General features: G+C 37.7%; 1 protein-coding gene across 1 annotated transcript in view; it reads right to left on the bottom strand.

Moving 5' to 3' along the window:
* Positions 1 to 8,692: 8,692 nt before the first annotated feature.
* Positions 8,693 to 13,938, bottom strand: part of RAB11FIP2 (RAB11 family interacting protein 2) — a 43,769-nt gene continuing 38,523 nt past the window's right edge. Inside the window, exon 5 of the mRNA XM_084635275.1 lies at positions 8,693 to 13,527. Coding sequence (XP_084491401.1) covers positions 13,300 to 13,527 — 228 coding nt within the window. The 3' untranslated portion in view covers positions 8,693 to 13,299. The remainder of the gene's footprint in view (positions 13,528 to 13,938) is intronic.

Below are 13,938 nucleotides of genomic sequence, written 5' to 3'. Positions count from 1 at the left end.
ACATGTTCCATGACAATTTGAATCCAAATCAAAATTTTAGGAGCACCAAAAAGAGCATTTGACAAATTATTTTAGTAGCGGGAAAAAAAGTTAATGTTCAGACGACTAGAAAAAGGCTAATGTAGTGCCCATCTTTTAAAAAGGGAAGGAGGATGATCCTGGGAACTACAGGCCAGTCAGCCTTACCTCAGTCCCTGGAAAAATCATGAAGCAAGTCCTCAAGGAATCAATCGTGAAGCACTTAGAGGAGAGGAAAGTGATCAGGAACAGTCAGCATGGATTCACCAAGGGCAAGTCATGCCTGACTAATCTAATTGCCTTCCATGATGAGATAACTGGCTCTGTGGATGAGGGGAAAGCAGTGGACGTGCTGTTCCTTGACTTAGCAAAGCTTTTGACACCGTCTCCCACAGTATTCTTGCCAGCAAGTTAAAGAAATATGGGCTGGATGAATGGATTATAAGATGGATAGAAAGCTGGCTAGATTGTTGGGCTCAATGGGTAGTGATCAATGGCTCCATGTCTAGTTGGCAGCCGGTATCAAGTGGAGTGCCCCAAGGGTTGGTCCTCGGGCCGCTTTTGTTCAATATCTTCATTAATGATCTGGAGGATGGTGTGGATTGCACTCTCAGCAAATTTGCGGATGATACTAAACTGGGAGGAGTGGTAGATATGCTGGAGGGCAGGGATAGGATACAGAGGGACCTAGACAAATTGGAGGATTGGGCCAAAAGAAATCTGATGAGGTTCAACAAGGACAAGTGCAGAGTCCTGCACTTAGGACGGAAGAATCCCATGCACCACTACAGACTAGGGACCGAATGGCTCGGCAGCAGTTCTGCAGAAAAGGACCTAGGGGTTACAGTGGACAAGAAGCTGGATATGAGTCAGCAGTGTGCCCTTGTTGCCAAGAAGGCCAATGGCATTTTGGGATGTATAAATAGGGGCATAGCGAGCAGATCGAGGGACGTGATCGTCCCCCTCTATTCGACATTGGTGAGGCCTCATCTGGAGTACTGTGTCCAGTTTTGGGCCCCACACTACAAGAAGGATGTGGATAAATTGGAAAGAGTCCAGCGAAGGGCAACAAAAATGATTAGGGGTCTGGAATACATGACTTATGAGGAGAGGCTGAGGGAACTGGGATTGTTTAGTCTGCAGAAGAGAAGAATGAGGGGGGATTTGATAGCTGCTTTCAACTACCTGAGAGGTGGTTCCAGAGAGGATGGTTCTAGACTATTCTCAGTGGTGGAAGAGGACAGGACAAGGAGTAATGGTCTCAAGTTGCAGTGGGGGAGGTTTAGGTTGGATATTAGGAAAAACTTTTTCACTAGGAGGGTGGTGAAACACTGGAATTCGTTGCCTAGGGAGGTGGTGGAATCTCCTTCCTTAGAAGTTTTTAAGGTCAGGCTTGACAAAGCCCTGGCTGGGATGATTTAATTGGGGATGGGTCCTGCTTTTGAGCAGGGGGTTGGACTAGATGACCTCCTGAGGTCCCTTCCAACCCTGATATTCTATGATTCTATGTTATGGTCACAAATTATGTTACAGTTACAAGATCATCGTCATTTTGCGAAACAATTTCCGGCACAGAAAGGGATCTACCATTTTAATATCTCACCTGAAGAACAGCATCATTCCTGATCTGCATTTGTTTTTTGAACTAAATATTAGGTTCCGGTATTTGTCAGATTAAATCTCACAGTTTTCTTTGTCCAGAATCAAGGAGGAAATCAACTAAGACTATGGATGTCCTAATGTAGCTTATACTGGTATGTACATGCAATTTGTTCCCTGAAAGATCTCAGGGGCAAGTAATTCATTATTTAATCCAAGTTTGTCAGTAATAAGGTCCTGGAGCTGTGCCTGCTCAGTCTCCTGACAGCCTAATGAACACATCTGGGCTTCATCAGCTAACCTGCCTGAAGGAAAGTCTTGCCTGATTGGATGAAGAAGCTAACAGGCTTGCACTTAAGCCCAGCAGCAGCAGCAATCCACTGCCTGCTCAAAGTGTTCACCCTAGGCTGTAATAGCTCCTGTACCTGCTTGTTCCCAGCTTTGCTTCTGTCCCACTCCTGCCTTGTTCCAGCCCCACATCTCCCTCGCCTCACTTCGGGTAGCCCCAGTCTGACCCTCAACTCCTATTCCTAACTTGCCTTTGGCTGGCCTCTGACTTCAGTTCCGACCTTCAGCTCCAATCTCTGGCTACCAAATCCTGCTCCAACCAATATGCATGATTGCCCACGTCCTGACTAAATCTTTCATTTTTTTGTTTTAATTAGGATTATTTATTTTTGGCAATTACAGATCACAGTAATTTGTGTACTCTCCAAGTGGGAAACTTACTGTACCAAGTCAGAGTTGTTGTTTTAGTGACTTGAATGTTTTTTCTACAAATATAGCTGTTCCAAGATCCAGCTTTGGAAGTATCTAATTTGTGTTATTGGGAAGCTTATCAAGCCACGTTTTTCCCTTTCCTATTTTATATGAAACATTGTCAGAACTAATTTTATATGTTGTCTAGTAGCATCTGAACAAAATTTCTTTTGTAAAGTGACTATCCAAAAAGTGTCCCTTCCCTTCCAAAATTAAAATGTCCTTCTCTCTTCTGACCCTTCAACTTCCTCCCTCCAAAGAATAATATTTCCAAGAGGGTTTTCTCCCATTTTTGTTCGACTTTTTGTACACCTTCAAATGTCTGACTTACATAGTGATGACAGGGAGATACACTATTTGTGAGGGGAGCTGTGGCTGGATTTCTGGGACTTTTCTATAGAAATGGTCTCACTGTCAGGTAGATTCCAGTGCCGAGTTCTGCTCAACGTTATGCTTCGTTTAAGTACTGTTTCTCTTCTTCATCTCCATAGAATACTTATCTCTCTCTCTGTCCAGCAGAGCACTGCATCCTCCCCGGTCAACATCAGCTACCTTTGCCTGGCTACACAATTTTTATTAGAAGTATAATAATGAGGTAACAAATAATAGTTTAGGACTGACCAGATACACACACACAGAGGAAAGATGTGGTCCCTACTTTTCCAAGCAAATAGGGTGAAATTAATGAATTTAAACCAGACACTGCCTTAGCCCTAAGTAAGTTGGAAAAAAGACAAAGTCTACCCTGTCATTGGCTTATTCAAAGTTAGATAGATTATTTTTCAGAAAAACTGATCGCATACTTCATCTTATTGGAAGATGCAATAGTTTGTTTTTAAATGCCATTTAGCTAAGTCACTGTCAATTAGTCAGATGTAGCAAGAACATGGATCCCTTTTTTAAGCTGCAAGACAAAGGAGAGCATGGCCACGCTGACCTATATGCACTCAGCAATTCACCTGTGCAGTCACTTCCTTTTCCCTGCAACGTACGCTGGTGTATTATTTTAAACTTTCACGACTCAACTCAGCTTTTAGTTGAACTATGTTTCTCATTAGCTCTGCTGCTGCTGCTTCATTTGAGTTAGCCTCTCAAATCTCACCTTCTCTGTCAAGACCTTCAAACAATTACCTTGTTCCTGTTCCACTTCCAGTTTTACCAGCCAGTGCAGTTACTTAGGCCCCAATCCAAGAGAGACCAGGAATTGAAAAAAGAATAGCCTTTAAAAATGACTACAACTAAACTTTTTCCTAAGCAGGTTTAGCCCACCAATATGCATGGGAATGGTATGTGTTGGAAGGAGTTTTTAAACATTGTCCAGAAATACTACAGAGACGGGCACTACGGAGTAACTAAAACACAATTTGCAAACACAATTTTAACATGGCTCAGCTCCATCAGTGCTATTTAACTCTTTGAAATCAATTAAACTGAAACAATGGTTAAATACAATAGAACTTGATTTGAAGCCCACTTTCTATGGAACCCAACAAATCTTATGCACTAGGACAGTTATGTCTCTGCGTTTCTATACTAAAGTGATTATCCTTTAAGGTTAAAATGAAAATACCAGTGAAAATACTCAGCAGTATTTACCATTCAGATCAAACAACATCAGTTTTTTATTTTTATTAGACTTATTTCTCTTCTTCCTCACTCTTGTTGCTGGGTTCCTTCATTTGGCATCTCAATTTAAAGTGCACATTATTCCAGTGGATTTTATGTTGAGTTATGATGAGGTCACCTGAAAAGGAGTCCCAAACTGCAACTGTCATGTGACTGGTTTAGCCAATCATAATCCATTCTTTAAAAAAATAAGTTCATGTTTTAGAAGGCTTATATAAATCTAACAAAAGACAGACAGGCAGTAGTCCTACAATTAATTGTAAGTGCACAATCCTGGAAACACGTTAGCCCCTTTTCTTCACGCTCAGTATGTCCTAACAAGAAACAAGATTAGACCATATCTCATAAAATGTGTCACCCACCTTTTTCCTTGATCCTTTAAGAGCAACATTTAGCATCTGCTGTAATCAGATTCTTTCTATTTCTCTACATTCAAAAAACAGGACAGTGAATTTGAGGCAAGCCTATTTGATGAACTAGTCCTTGAGACTCTACACAGAACTTTAGCTACATTAGTTTAACACAAAGATTAACAGAAACATATAGGTGTAAGTTTATTTTTAAAAAGATCTTTTTTAATTTATACATGCAAAATAAAAGTTATACCAGAATTTGCCCAGATACCAATTTAATGTTTCTAATGTTATTCTTTCTATATATAAAGCATATGTATATTGCTGCAAACACTTATTTAAAAAAGCCCAAATAATTATACAATACTGCCCAACACTACAATAATTATTGATGTATTGTAAGTTGTGGTGTTTTAGACCATTACTGTAGAATATTGTAGCATATTTTTATAAGGGAATGTGAAAGCTATTAAAAAAGATTAAATGAAATTTCTAAATCTAGAATGGAATCATGTATGAAACTATTTCAGAATGATTGTGATTACTCACAGCCTAGACAAATGGAATCATTGAGTCCATAATTCAGGTCTAAAACAAATATATAAAAAACCCTACTTGGGAAGATCAGGTTCATGTTCATTAACATATTTATTAAGTAAATTATGATTATAAAATATCAATATATTTAAGCCATATAATTGTTCACTATTTGCAAGTTAGTTAAATGCACAATCCTTTATAATTACAAACTTTATAATAAAGGGACAATAGAACATACTGATAACTGAACAGTCAACAGCTGTTATTAAAATAGGTTATTATGTGGTTTCTGACTGTGTTCTGGAATCAGTATATCGACATAACTGGTGCAATAAGAAGACATCTTCCTTATGCCATTGTACGAGTCTTTTACAAATGACTTAAAATTCATTAATTTTAAAACTAGTCACTTTGATGGACCCTCTAAAGGGATCCAGGGGAGTCAATTTTCAAGGAATTCTTAATGTAAGCAGCAGATATCTGAGAAGGAAGCCCTCATCACCTAAGCATGAATCATTTACAGAAGGAGGTGAGGTGACACATTTCCGCATTTTCCTTGTTATAGAGTCATTGACACCTTGTGACAGACACCTATATGGGGCAACAATAGAGGCAATCTGGTCTGCCACGTGATGAATCCAACACCAGATCTCTTGAGGCACTTTCTAACTTCCCAGTGAAACTGGTTAGTTTAATCCCTAAAGATTATAAAAGTGTCCAGGTGGAGGTGACAGCTGGTTGAAGCTCTTCACTTTTGCCTGACATCTGCCTTATAGGTAACACCCTACTAACTAATCCATCTGCTAAACTTCCCAGTGTTAGCTACTCCTGCTGCATTATTTCATTTCTCCCATTTTCAGTGTGATGCTGATCCTGCTAATAAAGGATGCCACATTCAGTTCACTTGAAGAAAGAATCTGGCACATGTCTAGCAATTGGTTCAATGGGATATTAGTGGTATTTGGATCAGATGCCCCAATGTATAGCCTAAAGACAATTCTTCTCCCTTCATCAATTTGCTTTGTTATATTCAATATTTTATTAGCTCAAAGACAAGATGCATGGTGAAAAGAAAAGACAATCACAGGAAATGGTTCTCTTTCCCTTAATTGGTTCCATTTTAAAATGTTTGGGATATAAGCATGAGTGCTATCAATACCTTTTAAAAATGATTATTTTTAAACTAAAAGCACATCAGAACTTAGTCACAGATTGTGCTTCTGAGTATAAGCCAATCATTTTATAAAACGCACTCAGAGTACGTCTAAATGCTGTACAAAAAAACCACTATATAAATATTGCAAATTCCAGATGCCAACCAGCCCATGCTGATTCTGTGTACTGACCTTTATTTAGCTATTGCAGACACAATGTCCTGAAGTCCCCCACTTCTCAAGTTGCATTTTATTTTGCATGGTAACACCTTAAGAGCCTGCCTTGGAGAAACAGCACCATTTTAAGCTGACAGCACTGTATGGGCACCAGGACTAGGCAGATTTCCTTAATAGTTATTCTTACTCTTACCTCTCATAAAATGATGCTCATTATAGAATAATTCCAACATTTAATGTACTAGTGCAGAGCCAATGATAGGCTTTTTTGGTCATTATTTATAGTTTTACTGAAGAACCCAAAATTACAAAAAGGGGCAACATGTCCTAAATAAGCTGCGGACCAAGCTAGCAACAATAATTAAATAAAAATAGTATACAGTTTGGTCTGTTATTAAAATACAGAAATGAGATCTTGAGCTTTGTTCTGATGAGCACTGCAATCAACCAATTTTGGTTTACATAGTTGGAGAGGTACTGCCCCCTTCCTGTCCCTTGTAGATTATATCTAAGGATTTTAGTAGCCCTCTCAATTTATGTTGGTTTTTTTTTAAATCTGTAATTCAACTTTCATTGAGGGTTTTGGAGGGCGGGGGGGGGGGGAGAGAATAAAAAGATTACAACCAAATCTAATATAGAGAATCTGAAAGCTATAGAATCTATCCAGAACTATATCTAAGAATTTATATTGCCCCTATAACCACAGTTTTTGAGCACATAACAAACACTGATTTTATCTTCACAACAGTCCTGGGATGTGGGGACATATCTTCATTTTACAGGTTTAGAGAGATTAAGGTCTAGAACATCTGTGGCATAGCTGGGGATTGAACCCATATCTGCAGTGCAGTGCTTTAAAAGACCATTTTTATTTTCTTCAGCTGGAAAGGACAGACCTTTTAGCCCCCTATTCAGTGAGGAGAGTTGCAAAGCTCCTGAGGAGGGCAAGTAGCTAGGGCGAAGGGAAAGCTAGAGCCAAGGAAAAGTTGCAGAAAAGTGGGGGGAAATCTACAGTAAATTGACTAAAATTTTCCATTACCAACACTTGGCATAGATGCCTCAAAACACAGCAGCACTTGTGAACCTCATTCTCAAGACCGTATTGAGAACTAAAAATCAGTAACTTTCTGGTGGCATAAGCTCCAGAAGGCAACATGTAGGGACTGACCTATTCAAGAGACAAGTCCACCCACTGCAAGAAAGTCAAAATCCAAACAGCTGTGCATGTATCGGAATAAATTCTCCACCTTGAGGAGCGTTGCTCTCAACTCCTCCCCAACATCAGGTGAAATTACTATTGTCCTGGGTTAGGCTCCACCCTCAGGTTGCCCCAAGGAAGTAGAGGGGCAGAACAAGAATTAGACTGGGTGGCTTTAGTATGGATTCATGGGTTCAATTGCACCCGCAGAAATCATGAAGCCCAGGCCCTGTGTCACGGTGGCTCTGCTCCCACCCAGCTCATCCCACTGTGCGATGTTATCAGAGTCGTATGCTGCTTTGGATACCGAAGAGTAAAATCTCCCAGAGGGAATTTGGGAGGTGGGGATCGGGAGATGCCCCCAAAAGTCCAGGAAGCAGGTACACGTGGCCAGGATGCTGGCTAAGGGCAGGGCCTTCCCCCACTCTGAGCAGCCGGACCTCGATGCTGAGCAGAACTGCGTTCCCCAGAACATATCAGGTGGGGTCTCTCTCACTGACTTGTGTAACTGGGACCGTCCCCAGGGTGGCTGTGCAGAGTAAAGCAGGCCCTGTGCTAAGGCCTGGTGTATCCATTGAATCAGAAGGCTACATCTGCCACTGAATGAGGTCCTTTATATTGATAAAAACAGGTGAAAACATCATCCTTACTGATGGGATTGTGGAAAATATGACTTCTTTGGAGCGCCCTAGTTGTAATCTCTCTCTGAATGGATTCTGTTTTGAAATTGTTAGAGAGGGAAAGTGATGTGGATTATATATCTCCTATCATTATCTTCCATGGATGATTGTCAGCATGGTAAGTGCCACCCCAGACATTAGTATCAAAGCCCTCATTACTATATGTCAGGTTTCAGAGTAGCAGCCATGTTAGTCTGTATTCGCAAAAAGAAAAGGAGTACTTGTGGCACCTTAGAGACTAACAAATTTGCTTGAGCATAAGCTTTCATGAGCTACAGCCGCTGTAGCTCATGAAAGCTTATGCTCAAACAAATTTGTTAGTCTCTAAGGTGCCACAAGTACTCCTTTTCTTTTTGCGATTACTATATGTGATGTTTTTGCTGTATGAAGTCAGAAGGGGATGGGGTTTGGTGACTGTTTCCTCTATATTAAAAGACACACACACAGCACAATGGAACAAGTCAGGTCTCTTTCAACAATTATGTTCTCAAGAGGGTATTCTAAGAGGAAGCTTCCAAGCAGCTATGAAATACATTTACAACTGTCCTTGAGAAAATACACTCTTTGTAATTCTCAAAAGCATGGTCACTATGTCCTGAAACTACACATTTGATTAGAATGCTGAAATCTTGCATAATTTTGCACACATATTAGACACATATTAAACTACAAGACATTTGCTGTAGTGCACTGGGTTTTATTAGCGTTACACATGCAATACTGAATGAAAATGAATTCAAATATTAAAATGACGTATTTTAATCAACTAAAGAGAGTTCAACACCTTGTGCATATAATATAACAAAAACGTTTCATGCAATATCGTATGTATACAGTTGTCACGGGTGCATATAGTTGTGAATCTCTAACTTTAAAAATGTACACAAGCTACCATTCATTGCACGAGACAAATCAACCCTTTTGTTTTAAGTAATGCTCACATCTTTTACAGACCTCCTATATAACTTGGATCTTCAGCATTTTATTGTACCTAACATAATACAGGCCAGCTGGAAGCTTCTAAGAAGAATAAGAGTGACTGTATCATTTGTAATACACTTAACAGCAAATAGAGTGGATTTTTCAACATACAAATTATGAAAGATAAAATAAATGCTGTCTTTGCCTTTCTCAACAGAAATAAATCTCCCAACCCTTCATAAACAGATTAAAGTGCCACCTATTGCATATTAAACACTTCCAGCGACTATATCTAGATTTAGAAGTTATAAATCCCTGAAAACAGGGGTTTAGAATGAAAATACTGATAAACCCTTAAATCTAATATCAGGAACACAGCAGTGCTATAACCCTTCACCATTTACCTCAAAAGAGAGCAAGTGGATCAAGAGGCTATAACCATTTTAAAATGCACAACTGACACCTCTAACATAACTACCGTAGTTATGGATACACAAACAGCAACAAAGCATGAGTTTAGTTTAAAAACTTGGTGTAGGACAACTTTTTTTTTAAAGCTATAGGTGTAAATAAAACTCCAGTGCAGTAGTAAAAGTATTAAGACAGCAGTTCTGTTTCTTTTAAGATGCACCTAGTTAAAGAAAAGACATCCTTACAGCAAAATAATGCAAGCTGGTTACTAATGAGCTCAGTTCTGTTTGGGTCCCCATTTGTAGAACCCTTTCAAATACAAGGCATCATTTTTATAGTTGGAAAATTACAACTAATTCTTGATTTACAGACAACAGCACTAGATGGAGTTATGTATAATCTATGGATAATGCTACACTCATTGGTAGGTGGCAAAACCAAGCTCAACATAAAATACAGCAGCAAAAAGTAATACATAAATATTAAACAGACTTATTGAATGGCAAGAAGTTCATTGGTTATTTACAACTCTAAAATATTGCCTTGATATTCATTCAATAAAGTAGTTAAACACATTGCTAGTACCAGAGCTGTTTCAAAGGAATATTTCAAAGTACAGTACATATACTGATGAAGCTTCATGTTAATTTTTCAGAGAAAAGATCAATAAAAGTGTGTGGATTGCCACTGTTTTCATCTTTAGATTTTAGAGTACTGAAAGATGGATTGTGTGTGGTAAGGTATTACAGATTCAGAAGCTGTTAGAAGATGCTTTTATAGTGTTATGCTTAAGAGTAAAATCAACAGAAATTTCCTTGTGTCTTATACACATACGGAATATTCTGCATGAAGTGTTTTGATTTGAAAATTTTGCATGGTCCATAAAATACTTTTACAGTGAAGATGTCCTTGAAAAATAGCCTGTAAAAATCCCCACAAAATGTGAATCATTTTAAAAAACCTACTTAAAGAAGAAAAGCATGTGCATTTAATATCTTTCCAAAATTAAACCAAAAATAACTTGTACCTTAAATTACACAAACACTGTACAAATATTTTTATAGTTGTACATGCTTCATTCTGCATACTTTAGTAATTGTACCTTTTTCTAAGCTACATTTGTCTTTATCTCCCTTTTTGTGATAAACTAGGAGAAACAAAAGGTGCTTTTATTCAGTTACAGATCAGATAAAGAACTAGATAGCACATTAAAAATTTCACTAAATTTCTTCACTAATGCAGTAAAATTGATCTTTTTGCTACCTTTAATCTGCTTATCATTTCTGCTATGCAAATATGTCAAATGATCTACTTTTAATCAATTATGCATTTTGATATTCCACATTAACATTCCAATAGAAGTCATTTCAGAGGTTCTAAATACAGTAATGTTTCATTTCAATAACTATAGGTTGGCTTGGAGAAGTTTAAAGTCATTGGGGAATATTTTCCTACTGGTTTGCTTGTGAAATTCCTATTGATATGTATAAGACAGTGATGAGAGAAGAAACCTTACAAACGTAGGATCACATAGCGCTAGTGATTTTTGAAATTAATGTGGAGTTCAGCTTCAAATTCAATGGCACATTTCCCCAGTATATATAGAAGTCATTAGCTTTAGACAAACTACTCTAAAATGTTTGAGAATCTTTGTGGGAATACTGAATAATTGACATACAACCTTGTATAATTTCTAAATTAAAATCTCCTTCAAGTGCAAAAACTAACTGAACAATAAATGAACTGTAACTTAATATGCTATCTTTGGCACTTTGAATATATTACAATAAACTTAGTCATTTAGAGTTAAGTAGACAAAAGAACATTCATATTGGTTTATGAGGTACAATACCTGATGAATCCTTGGGTGGTCTTAATAGCAACTACTTAGTAAATCAGGCCTTAATCCTGAAACATGATCTGCTAACGCAGAACACTACAACCAGGAGGAGTCTCACTGTAGTCACTCCGCCCAAGCATAATGGTTCATGCTAATATAGCCCAACACAGGGTCAGGACTTTCATACTTAACACTTTTTATGAACCTGGCACAATCAATCTTTTTTCCCATCCCAGGTACTGTCCCACGTCATTTTGGAGAATGAAAAGTAAAACAAGAAATAAAGTCAAGAAGTGAAAAGTTATTTACACTGTACAAAGAAATAATTTTCTTCGGAGTACAATGCAATGCTGTTGTAATATAGTTACATTGTCAAGAGGTCTCTGATTCCAATGGTTTATCTCATAGTGTCCAGAATCAGAACAATTCAAGGTGGATTTATTCATTTTTGAAGTCTTAAACATGAAAAAAAAAAGTCTTATTCTTTAAAACAACAACAAAAATTGGAAGTTTAGGCTTTTTTCCTCCTCAGAAAAGCCCACCACATGCCAGTGCAAGAAAAATAAGCAGTTTACAAGAACAAATGGAGAAAACAAAAAAACAAACAATCCTGCCACCATGCACATAAAATTTTCTTTCAAAACCAAGAATTTTAACTTCTTAAATCCAATGCTATTATATTCTCCTGCATAGGTTCTGATACACCTCAGAATTTCACAGTAACAGACAACGCATTTAAGACTTACAAGGCAATTAAAATAAAATAATTTAGTGGATATTAGTACAGTAAAGTTTTTTTTCCTTACATCATTGTTTCCCATTAGAAGTTGATTACTGTATTTGGCTGATGTGTGAAACAGTACATACTTTTGTACACCATGTTACACGCAAATATAAATGATTAGATGCATGCTTATTTAAATACCTCTTCCATCATCCTTATTAAAAGCAGACCTTCAAAATGGTTGAAAAGGAATACAGATCTCCTCTTTTTAGTTTCAGGTCTTTGTGAGGCATGCCTAAGCAATACACCCTTTTCCTAGCAGCCTTGGAAATCAAAGGAAAGATGCATCACATGAAAAACCCAACTTGAGATTGGGTCACTTTAGTTCTTCAGAATCATATCTCTAAGTCAGTCTTCTTATTTCTCTTCCTAAACTTCTTTTTTCTGCTGTAGGACTTGAGTGAAAAAAGTATTAACCGCTTTATCCACCACTTTCTTCAGTCCTACTTCTGACTTGGTTAGCATTTTGTTTACACTATTTTAATGTATAAAAAGGCATGCAATAACTTTACACCAAAAACCCATATCGTAATTAGCTTTTAACTTACTGATTTCAAAGTTCAATGTTCATTGTTCACAAAATCCAGAATTTATGTGTGAAAATAACTGATTGAAATACATGCCATTGTTGAACTGACATGACATTTTAAAACATTCTTAAAGTGTACTGTACAGGATATGGCATTTCCTCTTTGTTTCCACTGCTTCTCTCTAATAAATGCTGAGAATTAACTATATTGAAATATCACATTGCAACAATCCATATTCACATCCGGCAAAACGTACCATACAGACTTTAGCATGACACCCGTGATGGAATGCTGTAATATCAAAAAGAGTGACTCTGCATAATAGTGTATCAATAAGTAGTAAAAGTAGACATATGGTATCAAACCGCAACAGGGCTAGGAGTAAGTTATCATGTAAAACAACTGAATGGACATTTTCAAGGTGTATTATTTACAGTACTGCAAGTAAAATATAGCTAACTGTAATTTCCAAAAAAGAATGTGAGAAATTCATCTACTATATCTCCTATTTGTTTTTTCAAAGTTCTTTAGTAAACATAGCAGACTACTAGTTTCGACGGTCCCTGCCAGCATTTGGAGGACAAAACCCTGAATCTCTCAGAATGGGAAAGGAGTGGACAATAGAACAAAATTAAGAAATCAAAATGTGTAGTGCAAAATGTCCTTCCATTAACACATTCAATAAAAAGAACCATGAAGCGTTATTGCCTTAGCTTTTGGAAAATTTGCCAGCTCTTCGAGAAGGTTCATATGGCACTCTGAGAATACTAGGTGTTTCCTCCATTACTCGTACAAGAAGATTGTCAATGTAGTCCTCAAGTTCACGGATATGGGTGTCTTTCTTCCTAAGTTGCTCTTTATGTTTCACCAGCTCCTGCAAGACCTCTTCATATGTAAGATTACGGTACCCTGCAGTGGCATCAAAAGGATTTCCATCCTATAAATGAAAAAACATCACAAAATTTTAGTAGGCATATGGGAGACAATCCAATATTGTGAATTAGTTGAGAGGTTATGAAACAGAAAGTCACTTATGATATTGCTTTCAAGCAGGGTACACCTCACATCCAGAAATAAGCTTCTCTCCATGGTAATATAATGCCCCTAAAATGACTGACCCACCAAGGAGGGGAAGAAGCAAGACAGCCCTGGACTATTCAAACCTTACCACCACTATTTTGAGTCCTCTTTCTTTTATTGTTCATCTTTTGAGATGACTACAACAAAGACTCTATCTAGCTTTTTAATGACATCAGGACCCATCTGTCTCTAATTTTCCATTCTTGGCCTTCAGTGGCTCTCCAAGTCCTGGCCTCACTCTCTGCTTATTGTATATTAGAACTCCTTA

The sequence above is a fragment of the Lepidochelys olivacea genome (genome assembly GCF_965140295.1).
Source record: "Lepidochelys olivacea isolate rLepOli2 genome assembly, chromosome: 7".
NCBI lineage: Eukaryota > Metazoa > Chordata > Testudines > Cheloniidae > Lepidochelys > Lepidochelys olivacea.
The sequence above is the reverse complement of the archived record's forward strand: the minus strand, read 5'-3'. Positions and strand labels throughout refer to the sequence as shown.